The sequence below is a fragment of the Camelina sativa genome, chromosome 12 (assembly GCF_000633955.1).
Source record: "Camelina sativa cultivar DH55 chromosome 12, Cs, whole genome shotgun sequence".
NCBI classification, from domain to species: domain Eukaryota; kingdom Viridiplantae; phylum Streptophyta; class Magnoliopsida; order Brassicales; family Brassicaceae; genus Camelina; species Camelina sativa.
This window is the reverse complement of record NC_025696.1, coordinates 25,188,966-25,206,457: the sequence shown is the minus strand read 5'-3', so window position 1 is coordinate 25,206,457 and position 17,492 is coordinate 25,188,966. Positions and strand designations below refer to the sequence as shown.

Here is a 17,492-nt window from a genome sequence, read left to right as displayed (position 1 = left end):
GTTACGATTATAGGCGTCATGACTCATGAAATGGGTGAATGTGCAATAGAATCATGACAGGTTGATAACGACATGTACCCTTTTTGAATTGATTCTTTTAAAATTGATTTGAACCCATGAAAAATGCCTATGTTGCTTATGTCCTAAGATATGCCTGCACCTAGGCGCTTGTAAAAGCCCAAGCTTTGCGATTTCCGTTTAAGACATCTCCAACCATAGTTCCAAATTTCGAGGTTCTATTTATTTTTATAATTAAAAAATATAAAACTACAATATGGTTCCAAAACCTTAGAGTTGATTCCAAAACCTCTACATTTAGAACCAACTCTATTTTTGTGTTTGGCATTTTAATTTAATTTTCATATTTTTTAGTTTATAAAAATTGATTTAGAACCTCTTGTAATCATCATTAGAGATGGTGTAATCGATATACTGGTTTAGGCAGTTTGTTTCGGGGAAAATTGGCGTAAGCGGTCAAATTATTTGGATTATATTTTGATTACAGCTAGACTCTGATTTATCCACCTATGCACTAGCCCGTATTGACCGCCTAGATACCGTCTAACAATTTTTTTAACATTGTGCAAAACGTATTACGTATATACAGAAACTAGGGTCCAATTTTTTTGGTTCTTTAAGAAAACATGTGAAATAAAGATTTAATTAAATTTGTGCACAAAAAAAGGTTCAGTTTCTAAGAAATTTGTAGTATGAGAGCCCTTTTTGTTTGTGCACAAAAAAGAAAGAAGGTTCAGTTTCTTATGGGATCTGTAATATGAAAGCCCTTTTTGTTTTTTAGCTCATATATAGCCATCCAAACCATCGACAGTGCCTGGTTCGTGTTGAAGAAGAGTGTGTCCTACTAGCAGATCAAACTGTATATATGGAAGTATGGAACTTGTCAACTAGTGAACAAATATTGAAAAGTCACCACACTAAATGCGTAGAAGATAAGACCAGTGTTTTTGGGATATTTAAAAATCAGTGTTATAAGTAGATAAATGATCTCATATGTTTTCAGAAGTAATAATTTATATGTTTATCAAAAACAAGTACATTAATATAACCAGTACGCACATGAACTATCTTATTTTAGATACGTGTGGTCTTTTGAACAAAAAAAAAAAAAGAAAAAAAAGATACGTGTGGTCCATTACGTTTGAACAAAATCTCTGCATTGTACTTAATTGGTCACAGACACGAACCGTAACGCATGTATGGGAGTCACGTTCATGCCAAATGCGAATATAATTTATGCACAAGGGATATATATATACATAAGTAGGTGAGCACAAGGAGATTTATTTATTCATTATTACAACTAATTATTAAAAAAAGTTAGAAAACAGAACAGGAGAGGAGAGATAGAGAGAGAGGAATAATAAATTAACTTAATTAAGGCAAAAAAAAAGGAAAAAAAAAATGAAAATAGCTTCTTCTTCCCCGATTCTCACCGTTGTCTCCAGCTCTGGCTCATTGGTGAGTTGACTAAGTCTATGATCATCTTCTCTCTTTAAATCTCAAGTTTTTTTTTTTTTTTTCTGTAAATTTCTTGTTCCACTCTTCTTATCCGATAACCCAGTAAGTAAATTTTCCCAGTTTATTCAAACCCAAATTCGAAGCCTAGGATCTTTGGAATATTAAAGAAATGATCTTTGGGTTATTGTGTTTATTGTTTATGTTTTGGGTTACGAAAAGTTTCAGTCTTTTTTCCGATTTTGTTTTGTTGCGGGATCTGATAAAGACTCTTCATTTTTTTTTTTTGTTCAGGATCCGAAAATTAGTGGATCATCACTTGGATCTCGAATCCTTCCGTCTACTCAAAGGTGAGTTTTTTTTAGTTCTATAGAAATTTAGAAAGTATGGGATTTGGTGTATTGAAACCCCCTGATGTAGTGATTATAGTAATGATATGATGATGATGTTTAATGGTGTTTATATTGATATGATGATGGCCATAAATAGGGATAATGATTCAGGGTTTAGGGGTTTTAAAATCTTTATTGTGTTATGATTGATATTTTTTTGATGAGTTGTGTCATGTCTTGATGGTTATTTATCTGAATAGCTGTCCTTTGAACAGCATTGGCCACCCTATGGAGTATGAACTTTTCATGGTCCTTTGAATGTTGAACATGATTGCTGGTTTTTAGAATAACCGGTCTTGGTAAATTGTTCAGTATTAAAAGCTTGCACTTATTTTTCAGACTTTTCGATTTGGTTGCTTATTTCTTTAACTGTATTCGTTATGAAGCAGCCTTCTTTCGTTAGTGTAAGTTGTATGTGTCTTCCTTTATTAGTGTTTTGTACATTGTTTGAAGTCGGTGTTTTAGTCTACAGACTTTTCCCCTGTAGGTGAGTATGAATAATACCAACTTTGTTTCTAGATTTGTTAGAGCAAGACCCGGAAGTGTTTCTTTTATGTCTGACTTCTTACAGATTTTGGATCTTCTGATTTGGATCATTTTTGGTTTATCATTTGGTTGTTTTGCTGGCTGGCTAACAAGGATTTTTTTGGTTCAGTTAATTATAACATAGGTCAAGACATTTGTCATTGTGGTTTCAGTTTTCTAAGTTATTATTGTGTGTGTATACTAGATCATCCCCATCGGACAATCTTCTCCTCCGTAGGACAATGTCTTCCAATTACCTGAGGCATGTTGAGTCCATGTCCCAGCTACCCTCAGGTGCTGGTAAGATCTCTCAGTTAAACGCCGTCGTTTTAGGAGAATCCCTTGCATCCGAGGAGAATGATCTCATCTTTCCCAGCAAGGAATTCTCCGGCCAGGCTCTTGTTTCCTCCCCTCAACAGGTATATCTTCCAACATCAATTGAGTCCTGAATCAGCACACCTCGTCTTCTCTACTTGCTTTAATGATCTGTAAATTAATTGATCTTCTTGTTATTTGCGTGCAGTACATGGAAATGCATAAGAGGTCGGTGGAGGACCCTGCTGGTTTTTGGTCTGACATTGCGTCTGAATTTTACTGGAAGCAGAAATGGGGTGACCAAGTGTTTTCAGAAAATCTCGATGTCAGGAAGGGTCCTATTCGCATTGAGGTGGATATTTTTCTTCTTTTTTTCCTTTCCTAATCCTTTCTCTACTCTATTCTCTGCATCTCCTATGAGAAAATGTTTTCGTCGTGTTGACATGTCTGTAATCTTGTATGACCAGTGGTTCAAGGGGGGAATCACCAATATTTGCTACAACTGTTTGGACAAAAATGTTGAAGCTGGTTTGGGTGATAAAATAGCCATGTACTGGGAAGGAAATGAAATTGGGGTAGATGCTTCCTTAACTTATTCTGAGTTGCTTCAACAAGTTTGCCAGGTATAATAAACACTGTTGTTTGTCTTCTCCAACCACCTCTAGAGCTCTTCTTTCTCATTAATTTTCTGGAACTGCATTTTTCCTTTTCCTTGGTTCTGCAGCTTGCTAATTACTTGAAAGATATTGGAGTGAAGAAGGGGGATGCTGTCGTAATTTACTTACCAATGTTGATGGAACTCCCCATCGCTATGCTTGCGTGTGCACGGATCGGAGCTGTTCATTCGGTAACCTGTGAACATTGTACATTTGTCTACAGTGCAACATATACCTAATTCATTAACACAAAACAAGTTTTCGAAATTAATTCAGTTCTCCCCCAGGTTGTTTTTGCTGGATTTTCTGCTGACTCTCTTGCTCAAAGAATCGTTGATTGCAAGCCAAAAGTAATACTGACTTGCAATGCTGTTAAAAGAGGCCCTAAGACTATAAACCTTAAAGCTATTGTTGATGCTGCACTTGACCAGTCTTCTAAAGATGGAGTCTCTGTAGGTTAGTCTCTATTTAACAAAATCATAATTTGGATTCAACTGGATATTCCCAGTTACATTTGCCGGTTTTTCCTCGTCATGGTTTGCACCACAGTTTGATTTTTTCCCCCTCTCTTTACCATTTTTTTATAAGTTTGTTCTCCGAGCAGAGGAAATAAAAGATGGTTACAGACATTGCTTGTTCGTAACTGATGATTTTTGGCTGTTTTGTCTTTTGCTTCTCTAAAAACAGATGTCTGCTTGACCTATGAGAACTCATCAGCGACAACACGGGAAAACACAAAATGGCAAAATGGAAGAAACGTGTGGTGGCAGGTAACTACTGACCTTCTTAATAATTCGAGAAAATTCTTTCATTTTATTTTCCCAATGGTTCTTAAAGTCTTCTGTGGGTGATGGTGATCTCTTTAGGATGTCATTCCTAAATATCCAACATCATGTGAGGTGGAATGGGTTGATGCTGAAGATCCCTTGTTTTTGCTCTACACCAGTGGAAGTACTGGAAAGCCAAAGGTAATTTTGGTCCTTGGTTAGATTGAATCTTTAACCTAATTTGTTTTAAATTTCTCTATCTAATATCTTTAATATGGGTTCTTTGAAGGGTGTCCTGCACACAACTGGAGGGTATATGATCTACACGGCTACAACATTCAAATATGCATTTGACTACAAACCAACAGATGTATACTGGTATGCAAAGAAACTTGTCTTGACTGTTAAAATTCTTTAATAAAGCTATGCTATAGAGTGCTAATCTCTTTGCTTCTCTAACATAAGGTGTACGGCAGATTGTGGTTGGATAACTGGCCATAGCTATGTTACTTATGGACCAATGCTAAATGGAGCCACTGTTGTTGTCTTTGAAGGGGTAATCTATTTAGATATTGTAGAATTTTAGTTGTATATGATTTTCTATCAGTTAATGTCTTGAATCAATGAATTCAACTCTAGGCCCCTCTCTCATAGTATCAGTTAATGTCTTGAATCAATGAGTTCAACTCTAGGTGCCTCTCCCATAGTAATACGCTAAAGAGCTATCAGCATTTAAGAGGAAATGGGTTTTACTGTTGCTCTCTTTCACTTGGATTGAACTTGTGGTTGTGATAGTATCATCTGGTTTTGAACAGGCTCCAAACTACCCTGATTCTGGACGCTGTTGGGATATTGTTGACAAATACAAGGTTTCTATATTTTATACCGCCCCAACGTTGGTGAGGTCTCTCATGCGTGATGACGATAAGGTGCGATATATGCAATCTTTCTGTTATGGTGAAAAAGTAACCAGCATTGTAAATGATGCTTTGAAAGCTACAAAATTACGGCTGTATATATTTGTTAGTAAATTAAGCCTTATGTAAAGATAATACTTTTAGGTATCTAAATCATTTACTAATTATTTTCAACTTATTTTGTTTGTTATAGTTTGTAACACGTTATTCTCGCAAATCGTTACGGGTCCTTGGAAGTGTGGGAGAGCCCATCAATCCGAGTGCTTGGAGGTTTGAACTTTAATATCTCTATTTTTATTCTTGCAGTTGAATGGGAACTATATTTAATTGTTTACCGATTCTTTGATGTAGATGGTTCTTCAATGTAGTCGGTGATTCAAGGTGTCCCATTTCAGATACGTGGTGGCAAACCGAAACTGGTGGCTTCATGGTAACTTTCTACTCTCTCTCTTTATGCCTTTTAAAACCTCTAGCATGCTCTCTCTCATGTTCATCAAATTGCATCGCAGATAACCCCATTGCCAGGTGCTTGGCCGCAGAAGCCTGGTTCAGCTACTTTCCCTTTCTTTGGAGTTCAGGTCTGTGATTTGTATTGCAAATTTATATTTAGCATATTGCTTCGCCCTACAGATATTCGTCTTTGGAGGGAATCATTCTCATCTCTATCTCTCTGTGTATTCTGCAGCCTGTCATAGTTGATGAAAAAGGCAATGAAATCGAAGGCGAGTGTAGTGGTTATCTTTGTGTGAAAGGTTCATGGCCCGGGGCGTTTCGAACTCTGTTTGGGGATCATGATAGATATGAAACCACATACTTTAAACCTTTTGCTGGATATTATTTCAGTGGTGATGGTTGCAGCAGGTGGACAATCTCTCTAACTTTTGACGAAACCAAAATTGTAGTTATTGTGCCATCTTTCAACTATGGCTTAAATAGAATCATGTTTATGTATAGATAATATCCAAAGTCGGTTGATTGTAACTAAGTTTATGTTACTAAGTTTATAATAAGTTTGACTTTGTATTCCAGAGACAAGGATGGTTACTACTGGCTTACGGGGAGGGTTGATGATGTTATCAACGTCAGGTAGAAGGCAATTTTAAAATGATGTCAATCAATTCTCTAAACCTCCTATAATATTCCTACCGCTTAAGTTTGTGTTTTTTCTAATGCACAGTGGCCATCGAATCGGAACTGCTGAAGTGGAATCTGCTCTGGTTTTACATCCTCAATGTGCAGAAGCAGCTGTTGTAGGCATAGACCATGAGGTATGTGGACTAACTATGCATAAGTTGTTGGGATATGAAGCACAGATAAGAGTTCATACGTACAGAACATTAGCTTGTTAGTCATTGAGCTTAAATAGAAATGACTTATGATGTTTAGGGTGCCTAGTAATTGATTCGTCGGTTTGATTTTGTTCTTGATTCTGCGTTCCTCGTTTACCAGTGTGAAATAAAATCAGTAATCAGTTTGGTTCTTATGAGGAACCAATGGAACTAATGGTCAAGTCTCTTGCTTGTTTCAGGTGAAAGGTCAGGGAATTTATGCGTTTGTCACTCTTCTGGAGGGTGTTGCTTACAGCGAGGAGCTTCGGAAAAGCCTAGTACTAATGGTCCGAAATCAGGTATGATATATTAAGGAAAAAAGTGAATAGTTAAAGCTTTATAGATGCTAAACTTTTGAGTAAGTGTTATTCTCACACTTCGATATTGTAATGAGTTTTGTTATAAAATTTTGCCATTTTCAGATTGGGGCTTTTGCAGCACCGGACAGAATACATTGGGCACCGGGGTTGCCAAAGACGAGAAGCGGAAAGATAATGAGGAGAATCTTGCGAAAGATTGCTTCAAGGCAATTAGAAGAGCTTGGAGATATAAGCACACTTGCGGATCCTAGTGTAGTTGATCAGCTTATTGCACTTGCTGATGTGTGATGTAAACCAATACCGTATGACCCAATGGAGAGTGATGGAGTTTTGTGCATTTTATGTTTCTAGTGTCTTATAGAGGAATCGGTACTAAAAAATCTGAAACAAGATTCAGGTGTTTGGGAGGAATAAAGTAAGCTGACTATATTGTTGTGTGCTTTTATTTTATTTATTTTTTTTTTTTTTTTGCCGACAGATTACAAGATCAGCTCAAACGAGCCAATTGGTAGGAAAAACGTTTACATAGGTAACTAGATGTGACTCTATTCTGGCACGTCGTGCTAGCTTATCAGTGTTACCATTCTGCGTTCTGGAGACGTGAACTAGTGCAAAAGATAGGAATTCTTCCTTGTCCGCCTCGATTTCATCCAAATATGTCTTGAAGGCAGGCCACTCGGACGGCGAAGACACCATCTTCACCAGGTCAGAACAGTCTGTGTGGAAAACCACATTCTCGATATCCGCACCAATCATACAACGCATTGCCCAGATTAAAGCTTCCACTTCTGCATGGAGAGGTGACAAGCTACGGCGGAGGTTAGACGCACCCATGGTGGGGAAATCCCCTTCCGGGGAAATGCAGTACCATCCTCGGCCTGTATACTGGTCCGTTATCTTCCAAGATCCATCCACAAAGCATCGGTAGCTGGTCCGATGTATGTTGGCCGTAGCCGTTACCCCTAATACATGACCGATAGTGGGATGAGGGCCCTCCGTGGATGGGTTCTCAACTATATCAGCTTGTGCCGATATCCAGAGTTTAGCTTCCTCCTCCGCCAACTGTAGAATTGCTAACGGATTGGAATCCAAATTACTAAAAATTTTGTCATTTCTAGCCTTCCAAATGTACCATAGAATATAGGGATAAAAATCCGCTGAGGGATTCTGCTGAAATCTCCAGAATAAATAATCCATATTTGCATAGACAGATTCTGAAGGGAAACAGCCCGGTGATGTTGGGAAAGAGGATAGAGCCCAAACCTGCCTGGCCGGAGGGCATAAAAATAAGGCATGATTGATTGTCTCCTCAGAAAAGCCACAGCAACCACACTCCAAATCACATGACATGCCGCGTCGTCGCAAATTATATGTTGTCGCCATACAACCCGTGATCGCTTGCCATAAAAAATGTCTGATCTTTGGTGGACACCGAATCTTCCAGACAAAAGCCTGTAGAGGAATAATGCTAGGGCCGAAAACAGGTGTTGACACCGCCTGATTTTGACGCAAAGCTTTATACCCAGATTTAACAGTATACAGACCAGATTTTGTCAAGTGCCAACCCAGGCTATCCGGTGAATCTGGTCTACCAACAGGTAAAGCAGAAATAATGGCAACATCCTCCGGCTCAAAAGATGCCGAGAGTAGGGCCAAGTTCCAGGATTGTGAACTCCTGTCAATAAAATTTTCAACTCTAAGCGTAGGATCAGTTAATGATCCCGAACGCAATGCTGGTCTCGGGGATTGAGCAGGGATCCAGGGATCAGACCATACAAGAATGGAATTACCGGATCCTACCCGTTTAATGAGTCCTTTGTTTACTAGAGAGCGAGCAGATATCAAACTCCGCCAGCCATAAGACGGCGAGTAAGATTTGATTGGGTCCAAAGGGTTGGAATGCCTATAGTATCGTCCTTTAAAAACCTTTGCAAATAAAGAGTCTGGAGCTGTAATCAAGCGCCAAAGTTGTTTGGCCAACAAGGCGGTGTTAAAGTCATCCAAACACCGGAAACCCAGACCACCGTCAACCTTATCAACACATAACTTGTCCCAGGCTATCCAGTGCAGTCCTCGTGTATCCCCAGAAGCACTCCACCAAAAATTGGAAACCGCACTAGTGAGTTTTCGTGTGACTGTTTTCGGAAAGCGGAAACAAGACATGACAAAGGTAGGAACGGCAGTTGCTACTGATTTTATCATAACTTCTTTCCCCCCCTGGACAGTAGGCGTGCGGGCCAACCACCTGTCTTTTTTTGCAATCGATCCTGAACAAAGGAAAAGACCTTTGTTTTTGAGCCTCCCAGACTCTCCGGAATACCCAAATATGAACTCATCCCGCCCAGGTTGGTGATCCCCAAAACCCCTTTTAGTTCATCTCGTAATTCTACTGTAACTGTGTGTCCAATTTGGACCGAAGATTTCTGGAAATTTATTTGCTGTCCAGAGACCCGTTCATACTGTCGAAGGATCCCTAAAACAGCCTCACACTGTTCTTTCGTAGCACGACAGAAAAAAAGACTATCGTCTGCGAATAATAAGTGAGAGACCGCGGGACAAGCAGTCGACACCTTGATACCCGTGATAAGCTTTAACCGCTCGGCCTTGCGAAGATTTGCAATGAGAACCTCAGTGCAAAGGATAAAAAGGTAGGGTGACAAGGGGTCTCCCTGTCTAAGCCCTCTGGTAGGAATTATAGACCCATGTGGCTGACCGTTGATTAATACTTTGTATTGGACCGATGTCACACACCACATAACCGAAGAAATCCATTTTTCACAAAAACCGAGTTTCCTCAGTAGATGTTCAATAAAGGACCACTCTACCCGATCATAGGCCTTGCTCATATCTGTTTTAATGGACATAAACTTACCCTTACAAGAAGGGTTAGTACGAAGACCATGAAACATCTCCTGAGCAATCAAGATGTTATCCGAAATCAAACGCCCCTCAACAAATGCCGATTGTGTCTCAGATATCAAGGCCGGTAAAAAAGAACGCAGCCGCTGACATAAGACTTTGGAAATAATCTTGTATCCAACATTACAAAGACTAATGGGTCTCCATTCAGACATTTTAGTAGGTTTTTCCACTTTTGGAATAAGGCAAATATTTGTCATATTTAGTCTCTTGTCAAAAATACCATCCTGCAAGAAGGAATTTACCAATAATTTTAAATCAGATTTAACCGTATCCCAAGCACGCTGATAGAACAGAGCCGTCATCCCATCCGGTCCTGGAGCCTTGTCTGGGTGCATCATAAATAAAGCCTCCTTGATTTCCAGTTCTGTGACTGATCGTGTTAGAGAATCATTAATGTCATCCGTGATAGATGAGCACACTTCATCCAATGTTTCCTCAAAGTCCGAAGGTTCATAGGATGTGTAAAGTTCCTGGAAATAAGAGGCGGCGATGCTCTGAACCTGCTTCTCTTCCGTAACCCAGTTTCCAGAGTCATCATGGAGTCCCACAATACGATTCTTCGATCCTCTTTGTTTTGTTTGGGCATGAAAATAACTAGTATTTTGATCCCCGAACCGCATCCATCGACTCCTACTTTTTTGGTACCAATAAATTTCTTCATCCCGATAAGCCTCGCGAAGTTTCCAAGTGAGCTCCGAAATGGTCTCAACCAAAACAGAGTCATCTGTCTGGGCGGTTGCTAATTGATTTTTAATATCCTCAATCGATTCCCGACCATAAGGGACCTGAGTTTTCCGCCACTGGGAGATTGCTTGGCGGCATTTAATGATCTTGTCCATAAATTTATCCGTTGGAATCGTTGTTCCTGAGTCCCAGCCGTCAGAGATGGCCCCAAAAAGCCCCTCTTTATCGAGCCACCTCCAGTCAAACCGAAAACAGTTTCTCCCTCGCCGGACGATATCCTCAAGGAGTGCGAGAACCGGTTTATGGTCTGAAGCCACCATGGGTAAATATTCCGTATATGCATTACTAAAGATGTCATGTAGCTTTTCATTGGCCAAGGCGCGATCCAATCGGCACCTGATTGGCTTTTTATCTCGCCAACAACGCCAAGATAAGCTATCCCCAACCGCAGGGAATTCTAGCAAACCGCAATGTCTAATCATGGTATTAAAACCGACAAAGGAGGATGCATGACGGAGTTTACCTCCACGCTTTTCATGATTTCCTTTTAATTCATTAAAATCTCCAATTAGAAACCAGGGGGAATCTCTAGATAGACCAGTTCGTGTTAAGCGTTCCCATACTAAGTCACGGTTTGCTGGAACCGGATCACCATAAACAAAGGTAAAAAAGAGAGTTTGTCCTTTATAAGTAAGTTCCACATCAATCAATCTATTAGATTCAAATAAAATTGAAACATCATAATCATTATTATAAAATAAGGCTAAACCGCCACTACAACCAATAGGATCAACCGTTTTAAATTTGAAAAACCAAAATGACCAACAAAAGATTCCAAATGAGAATAAGGCTGTCTAGTTTCAGATAAAAATAAAAAATCAGGCCTATGCTTCCCCCACAAATCCCTAAGATAACCAATAGTTGCTTTGTTTCCAAGCGCTTGGCAGTTCCAGCTTAAGATCTTCATTTATCCAGTATTGGTTTGGGTGGCTTAGATCCACCAGTTGTCCCCTTCTCTTGCTCCTGGTTCCTCGGGTTTGTGCCTTCTCCAGCTAAGTCATTAATAAAAGAAATTTATTAATAAAAGAAATTTCAATTTCATGAGTTTGGTTTTGGAGAATTTTTTTTATAGGATTATAAAATTAATTACATTTAAATATAAAGAAGACAAGAAGAGGCTATGGTGACCAAAAGGAAACAGTAAACACATGGATTAGGTATTATATTGCCATAGATTAGGTCTATTTAAAAACATAAATAACTCACAAATTAAGATGCATAAAAATTAAAGAAACGTTTCAGCCAAGACGCTTTGATGTCGCTGCTCACTTGTGCATCTTGCTTAATTTGCACTGAACTTGGGACATAAGAGCACACAAGTGGGTAACAAGATTCTTGTGTAGATACTCCAAGATACACTTGTTTAAAATATCCACCATCTCCAATGATATAAGCTAGGTTGCGTGTAGGGTTCGATGCATCTTTACCAAGAACTAGAGCGATATTCTTCTTCTCGTCAATCAAGAAACTCCTAGCCCAATATAAAAACTGACGACCAGTGAGTGATGTCAGATTAACTGCTAAGAACAACTTGTTCCACGACGCTTCTCCAGGGTCAATCTTATTCGTAACCCATATCTCCATCCTCAATGTATACTTGCCCTTAAATAACACCGCAAGCTGCTCTTCTCTAACACTAGAGAGAGTCACAGTATCCTCATCACAATAAGAGTCAAAGGGGAGACGAAGACGCGGTCCAAATCTCTCAGTTGTAAAATCAAAACAGATCAAGAAACCAGGGAGATCTGTTCTTAGTCCTCCTACTTCTTCTATACACCTCTCTCTAGCAAACCAATAAGTATTTCCCTTGAGAGACACGCCGAGTTGAAAAGACGGGATTTTCCAATCAAGCGCCAAATGAAAAACCTTCCAAGAGCCAGAGGTAAGATTGTAGATATCAAACTCATAAAATCTAGACAAGCGTTTATCATAACGTCTCAAGATTTTATAGTTACGAAACGAGTCGTTCTTCTCGTATCCAAGAGCGTACCTGTCAAATAACTTGTGATCCTCTCTGAGTTTGATCGACCTGAATTGCCCACAATAAGGATTCCCAACCACCAGAGTATAGCTTATGTCATTGGTGATGCATAACAATAAACCGTCGCAGTGAAAGACACTAGATATGTTATCAACTCCATGATCCGCACCATCGTTTAGGCAAATGAGTTTAGCTTTATGCACGATACATGATTTAACGTCGTTGTGGTTATGAATTCCATGGAGATTAACACTCATTAAAAAAACCTTGTAATCCATCATCATGACCACCAGAAGCTCATCTTCCTTGATTGCTAATCTTGTGATCTTCTTTGTAAAGCTCTGATCGTAGGATAAAGTGTTCCAGTTTTTGCAAGTAGACCTAACTGCTTTGGTGGACTGTAACGGAACCCTAGAGAGTATCCCCTCCAACAATTCCCTTGGAAGATCGGACATAGCCATCGTTGAAGTTGTCTGTTTCTGTTCCGCCAAGTTAGGTCAAGCTACCTTTTTGTCCGATTTCTTCTGGCTGTTTTATCTAACACCAATTGAAGATATAGAAACCCATTGGGCTAATCGTAGGCTTCTAATCTAGGAAAATAAAAACCCAAAAAAAGAAAGTCTTCTTTATGTCAAAACGTAATATTAATTCAATCAAATTTTAAATCCAAAGTAGTTGTTCGGATTACTATTTAGTATTTACAATTGACATAGTCAACCAAAGAAAAAATAGTTTTGAAGTTATAGTTGAAAGAAGTTGGATTGGTGCAATTTGTTCATAGAGCATTTTTACTGGGAGTTACTCTCATGGTTACTCAACCATTTGGGGCCCAGAAACTGAATAAAAAATCTACTTACGTTCAATTTAGGAGAGAATCGATTCTCGGAAGCATCTGAAGCAACCCCATGAGTAACCTTACGTGACTTATTCTCATTCGTAAATACATAAATATTAAAGGAATTTTTTTCTTTCCATTTCTCTCTCTCTTCTCTCTCGATACACAAACGGCGATTGGAAGTTCTCACGACCAACGACCAACGACGGCGGAGGTTTCTTATGCTGCGACAACAACGGCAGCTCGATCCCAGAGATCTCCGTATCAAATCCCCGCCACAACACAACCGCCTCCGTCGATGGTGACTGAGACGGAGAAGGTTACAGTCGAGCGTCACTGTCCTGCGAAAGGTAAAGGCTTGAATTGCTTAGTTCCGCCTCCTAAAGGTTACCGTCAGCTGGTTCCATGGCCTAAAAGCCGTGACGAGGTAACTCCTTTGTTTGCAATCTCTTGTTAGAGTTTATTGGCTAACTAAAGCTCAATAGCAAAGCTCAAGTGGATTAAGCTTAGAATCAGAATGTAATAAGCCTAAGTAGATTGGATTAAGCTCAATATTCTCTTGTATTGCATTTTGGTTGGAAAATTCTGATCTTGGGATTAGCTTAAGTAGATTAAGTGATGTCGAATTTGGATTTGCAGATTTCTTAAAATAGCTACAATTACAAGTATCTTCAGTTAGAGGTGCCAAGGTTGTTACTGATCCAAGTAATGGGCGATCAAAAGGTTATGGATTTGTTAAATTTGCAGAGGAAAGTGAAAGGAACCGGGCCATGGCTGAAAATGAAATGAATGGTTTGTATTGCTCAACAAGGCGTATTATCAGTATTGTTAAGAACTTAGCCAACGTTGATATCTTCTTCTGTGTTTGCCTTTGACTGGTTTTGTAAAATATATTGGACCGGAGTCGAGAGCATGAAGAGTGCCACTATATTATGTAAGTGATATGACTAGTACCTGAAGAAAGAAGAAAGAGGTTCAAGCGGAAAGTTATGTTGATCGTCAATGTCGCTTCAAGGTTCTTTCTTCATTGTCTTGATTGCCAAGGTGACCTCTAATACTACATTCACACCAAGTTCTTATTAATAANAGAGTTCTTTACATTGCTCAACAAGGTCATGGGATTAGCTTAAGTGAATGTTTGTATTGCTCAACAAGGTCATGTGAATGTAGTAACATTAGTGATAATCAAATATGACAAAAGTTGGTATCCTTTTTATGCAAATACGAGCTGATTCATAGAGACGCATTCAAGGTTGTGTGGAAAGAGCCGAGGGTGATCTTATATGAGATAGAGGAGATAGAGAAGAAGATTGAGTTTTTAACTAACCGAATGGGATCATAGAAACTGCAGGATTTCATTTTTAAAACTGCAGGTTCTGCTTTTTGTTCTTGCAGGTTCAATGGTCGAGACCCGTTCAATCCTCGAAGCTGGCTCTGAGTTTTTCTGCTCATATACCCTGGTCTTAAGGCATCACATTGGTGTTGGAACTTGGAACTAAAGCTTACCACATAATTTTTTTTACTGATTGATGAGAAGTTTATTTATTGCAGTTGCAAGTCGCTGATAGATTTAGCTTAAGTTAGCCACCATTGAATGATTTAACATGTAAATCTTGGACGGATGTATGAAGCAATGGTACTACGTGAATCTATGCTATATACTATGCAAGTTTTGATCGGAAACTCTTTTTTACTCTTTTGTTACAATTATGACCATCAAGCTATCGCTGCAATCAACAAAATAAACTTTAGTTACAATTCGACTTCTATATTATGAATGTTCTTGATTGTGTTATGTTAATCCATTCATCATGCAATGCAATATTTGTTTTAATTCACCATTCATCAAGAAACTTGATAAAAAGGAAAGACAAACCAAGACTAATTATATATTATGAGTGTCCCTTCTTCATTTCACACTCTTATATATAGATAGAGTATATACTTTGATTGATTATCTTAAAAACTAAAGTTTGATAATTAATCTACATAATCTACATAATATGATGGGCATTCGAAATGATGTTCATGATACACAAATGCATGATCTTTTGCAAAAAGACTTGATTGAGCATATCTTGCAAAAAATTTAGTGCAACCGCACAATAAATCTTATTCCAAATTCTGTTTAATATGTTTAATATTTCGAATTTTATAAAATATGTTTACAATCCGGAATTTTGTAAAATATTTTTAATATTCTAAAGTTTGTAAAATATTGTTTTTTATTTTATGTAATATAAAAAATTTAATAATTGTTTTATTATTTTAGATAATTAAAGTTTGATAATTAATAAACACAAATTAAAAAATTATTATTTAAATGGTTGAGTAACTTTCTGTGAGATTCTCTAGTAATAGGGTGATTTTGCTTAAATTCTTTTAGGGTTGTTTTACTAAATTTATAATTATTTACATAATTAAATAATTAATTAATGTGAGAGTAACTATGGTGGTTTATTCCACTAATGATGGTCTAAGGAATTCAAAAGAAAGAGTAGTGTTTTGATGAAATAGGCAGCCGTAATGGACTTTCAAAGCAGCTACATTTTACCAAAAAAATATTGGACTTTTCAAACTGTCGACCACATGCCAAAAAGGTGGCTCATTGCGTGCTCCACTTGTACATGCATTTCTTAATAAATAATCAATTAAGGTCTTTAATCAAGTCAAATTTGTAGTATTTCGGATAACATTTTTTAAAGAAAATGATGTATAGATGATGATAATTTTTAAAAATGTTCAAGTTATGAAACCAAAATATATATGTCGGATTTGCAACACTTGCTTCTTGTCTTCTAAATTCTAATTATTCCATATTTCAATTTCAATCAAGAACTATGCAGCAAGATCTACCCATGCATCCTTCCACGTACGACTACGAGTCGCTAAAAAGTTCCTTAATAAACAAGTTAATGGAAGTATTGTCAGAAAATAAAAAGGAAAATGGTTGGTGGAAGTATATATTTGTATTTTATATATAATTGGAGGATGAAGAAGAGAGATAGATTTGTGAATAGAGAAAGCAATATGGATCAGAAAAGCTCACAAGTCTCAACTATTCTATTTGCTTTGCTTCTCCTCTCTTCTCTATTTCTCAGCCAACCGCAAGCTTTCTCTGTTGAATCATTAACATTACACCGAAAAATCAGTGAGTAGTTTCGTTCTACAAACGTTGCATATATAAACCAACTATTAAATTTTTGTAAATACTAATCACTTTTCTTAAACTTTTTGGATAGTTCTAATATAATGTTAGTACGAGAGTGCGACTCTTCTAATTTAGTGATGTGTTTTTGAACTGCAGTAGAGGGGAAAGATGGGTTGAAACAGATCGGATTCCAAAAAAGGTTCAAACGAAGCCGAGCAGTTCGAGAAGAGGACCATCGAAGGGTCATCCTCCGGGTTCACCACGACTATGACACACTTGCCTACTATGTGCATGCATATGCATGATTTGTAAGAGATACAAACGTAGGTTATGATGTATCTTTATTTATGAGGGTTGTAATAAGTGAAAAGAATATATGTATGTATTGGATTCGAATAGATTAGATCATAGAATATGTTATTCATCAAAATATATTTTAAACTTTTATCTTTGTTATTCATCAAATATATTTTAAACTTTTATCTTTGTTGTTCATCAAAATCTATATATATTTTCCATCAACTTCGGCTTGGAACTCCCTTATCCGTGGCTTCACGGTTCGATTCCGAAATGTTTGGAGCTTCACGGTTCGATTATTCGATCTGGATTTCCTGCTGTCGCTATTGTTTCCACTAGTCTCGTTCGTTGTTACTCCGCCAATGCATGCGAGTGTTGACACTGCATCCAAAGTGTTCGACGAAATGTGTGTTAGAGACTTGGATTTGGGCCAAGAATGCCATTTTGGTTTAAAAATTTCTCAAAAATGCCAGTTTGGTTGATCCCTTATCAAAAATACCAGTTACATGTAGGGGAGTAAAAGACGAAAATAGCCTCTCGTTTAAAGGACGAAAAGTAGAGGCGGGGGAATTCAACTGGAAGATATTAATGATAATGGGACATGTATTAATGGCGGGATGGACAGTCAAGTACGAGTTTTATTGTGGTAAAAAGGAGTTTATTGGAGTTAATGCTGCCATTGTTTAGGACTAAACTTCCCTAAACTTAAATAGATCTGAAGAAGATATTAGGTGAAGAGAAGGTGAAGTTGGTTACCAAAGAAGGATGTTCTTGCATTTAATCTGGGCAACTACAAATTGCCCTGCATTAATTGTGTTAAAACATGATTTCCATTAATTATGCAGATGTTCGGGAGAGTGTGCCTG

General features: G+C 37.9%; 2 protein-coding genes and 2 long non-coding RNA genes across 5 annotated transcripts; 3 read left to right on the top strand and 1 right to left on the bottom strand.

Moving 5' to 3' along the window:
• Positions 1,304-7,141, top strand: LOC104719317 (acetyl-coenzyme A synthetase, chloroplastic/glyoxysomal). 2 transcript variants are annotated; one of them, XM_010452150.2, is made up of 20 exons: positions 1,304-1,479; positions 1,771-1,826; positions 2,599-2,812; positions 2,917-3,060; positions 3,176-3,331; positions 3,433-3,555; positions 3,652-3,820; positions 4,052-4,134; positions 4,231-4,332; positions 4,421-4,509; positions 4,597-4,687; positions 4,947-5,060; positions 5,242-5,318; positions 5,400-5,478; positions 5,558-5,626; positions 5,734-5,909; positions 6,078-6,134; positions 6,226-6,316; positions 6,577-6,675; positions 6,799-7,141. In XM_010452150.2, the coding sequence occupies exons 1-20, from the start codon at positions 1,423-1,425 to the stop codon at positions 6,982-6,984; spliced, it is 2,232 nt and encodes a 743-aa protein (XP_010450452.1). In that variant the 5' UTR covers positions 1,304-1,422; the 3' UTR covers positions 6,985-7,141. The 2 variants fall into 2 exon arrangements, with proteins under 2 accessions (XP_010450452.1, XP_010450453.1); XM_010452151.2 differs by lacking the exon at positions 1,304-1,479 and adding an exon at positions 1,488-1,581.
• Positions 11,572-12,804, bottom strand: LOC104733825 (F-box protein At5g36730-like). The gene has a single exon (XM_010453371.1). The coding sequence runs from the start codon at positions 12,802-12,804 to the stop codon at positions 11,572-11,574; it is 1,233 nt and encodes a 410-aa protein (XP_010451673.1).
• LOC104732589 lies at positions 13,572-14,171 on the top strand. Its single transcript, XR_758903.1, has 2 exons — positions 13,572-13,605; positions 13,818-14,171. It is a non-coding gene; the product is annotated as an uncharacterized LOC104732589 (long non-coding RNA).
• On the top strand, positions 15,957-16,813 carry LOC104732588. Its single transcript, XR_758902.2, has 2 exons — positions 15,957-16,329; positions 16,486-16,813. It is a non-coding gene; the product is annotated as an uncharacterized LOC104732588 (long non-coding RNA).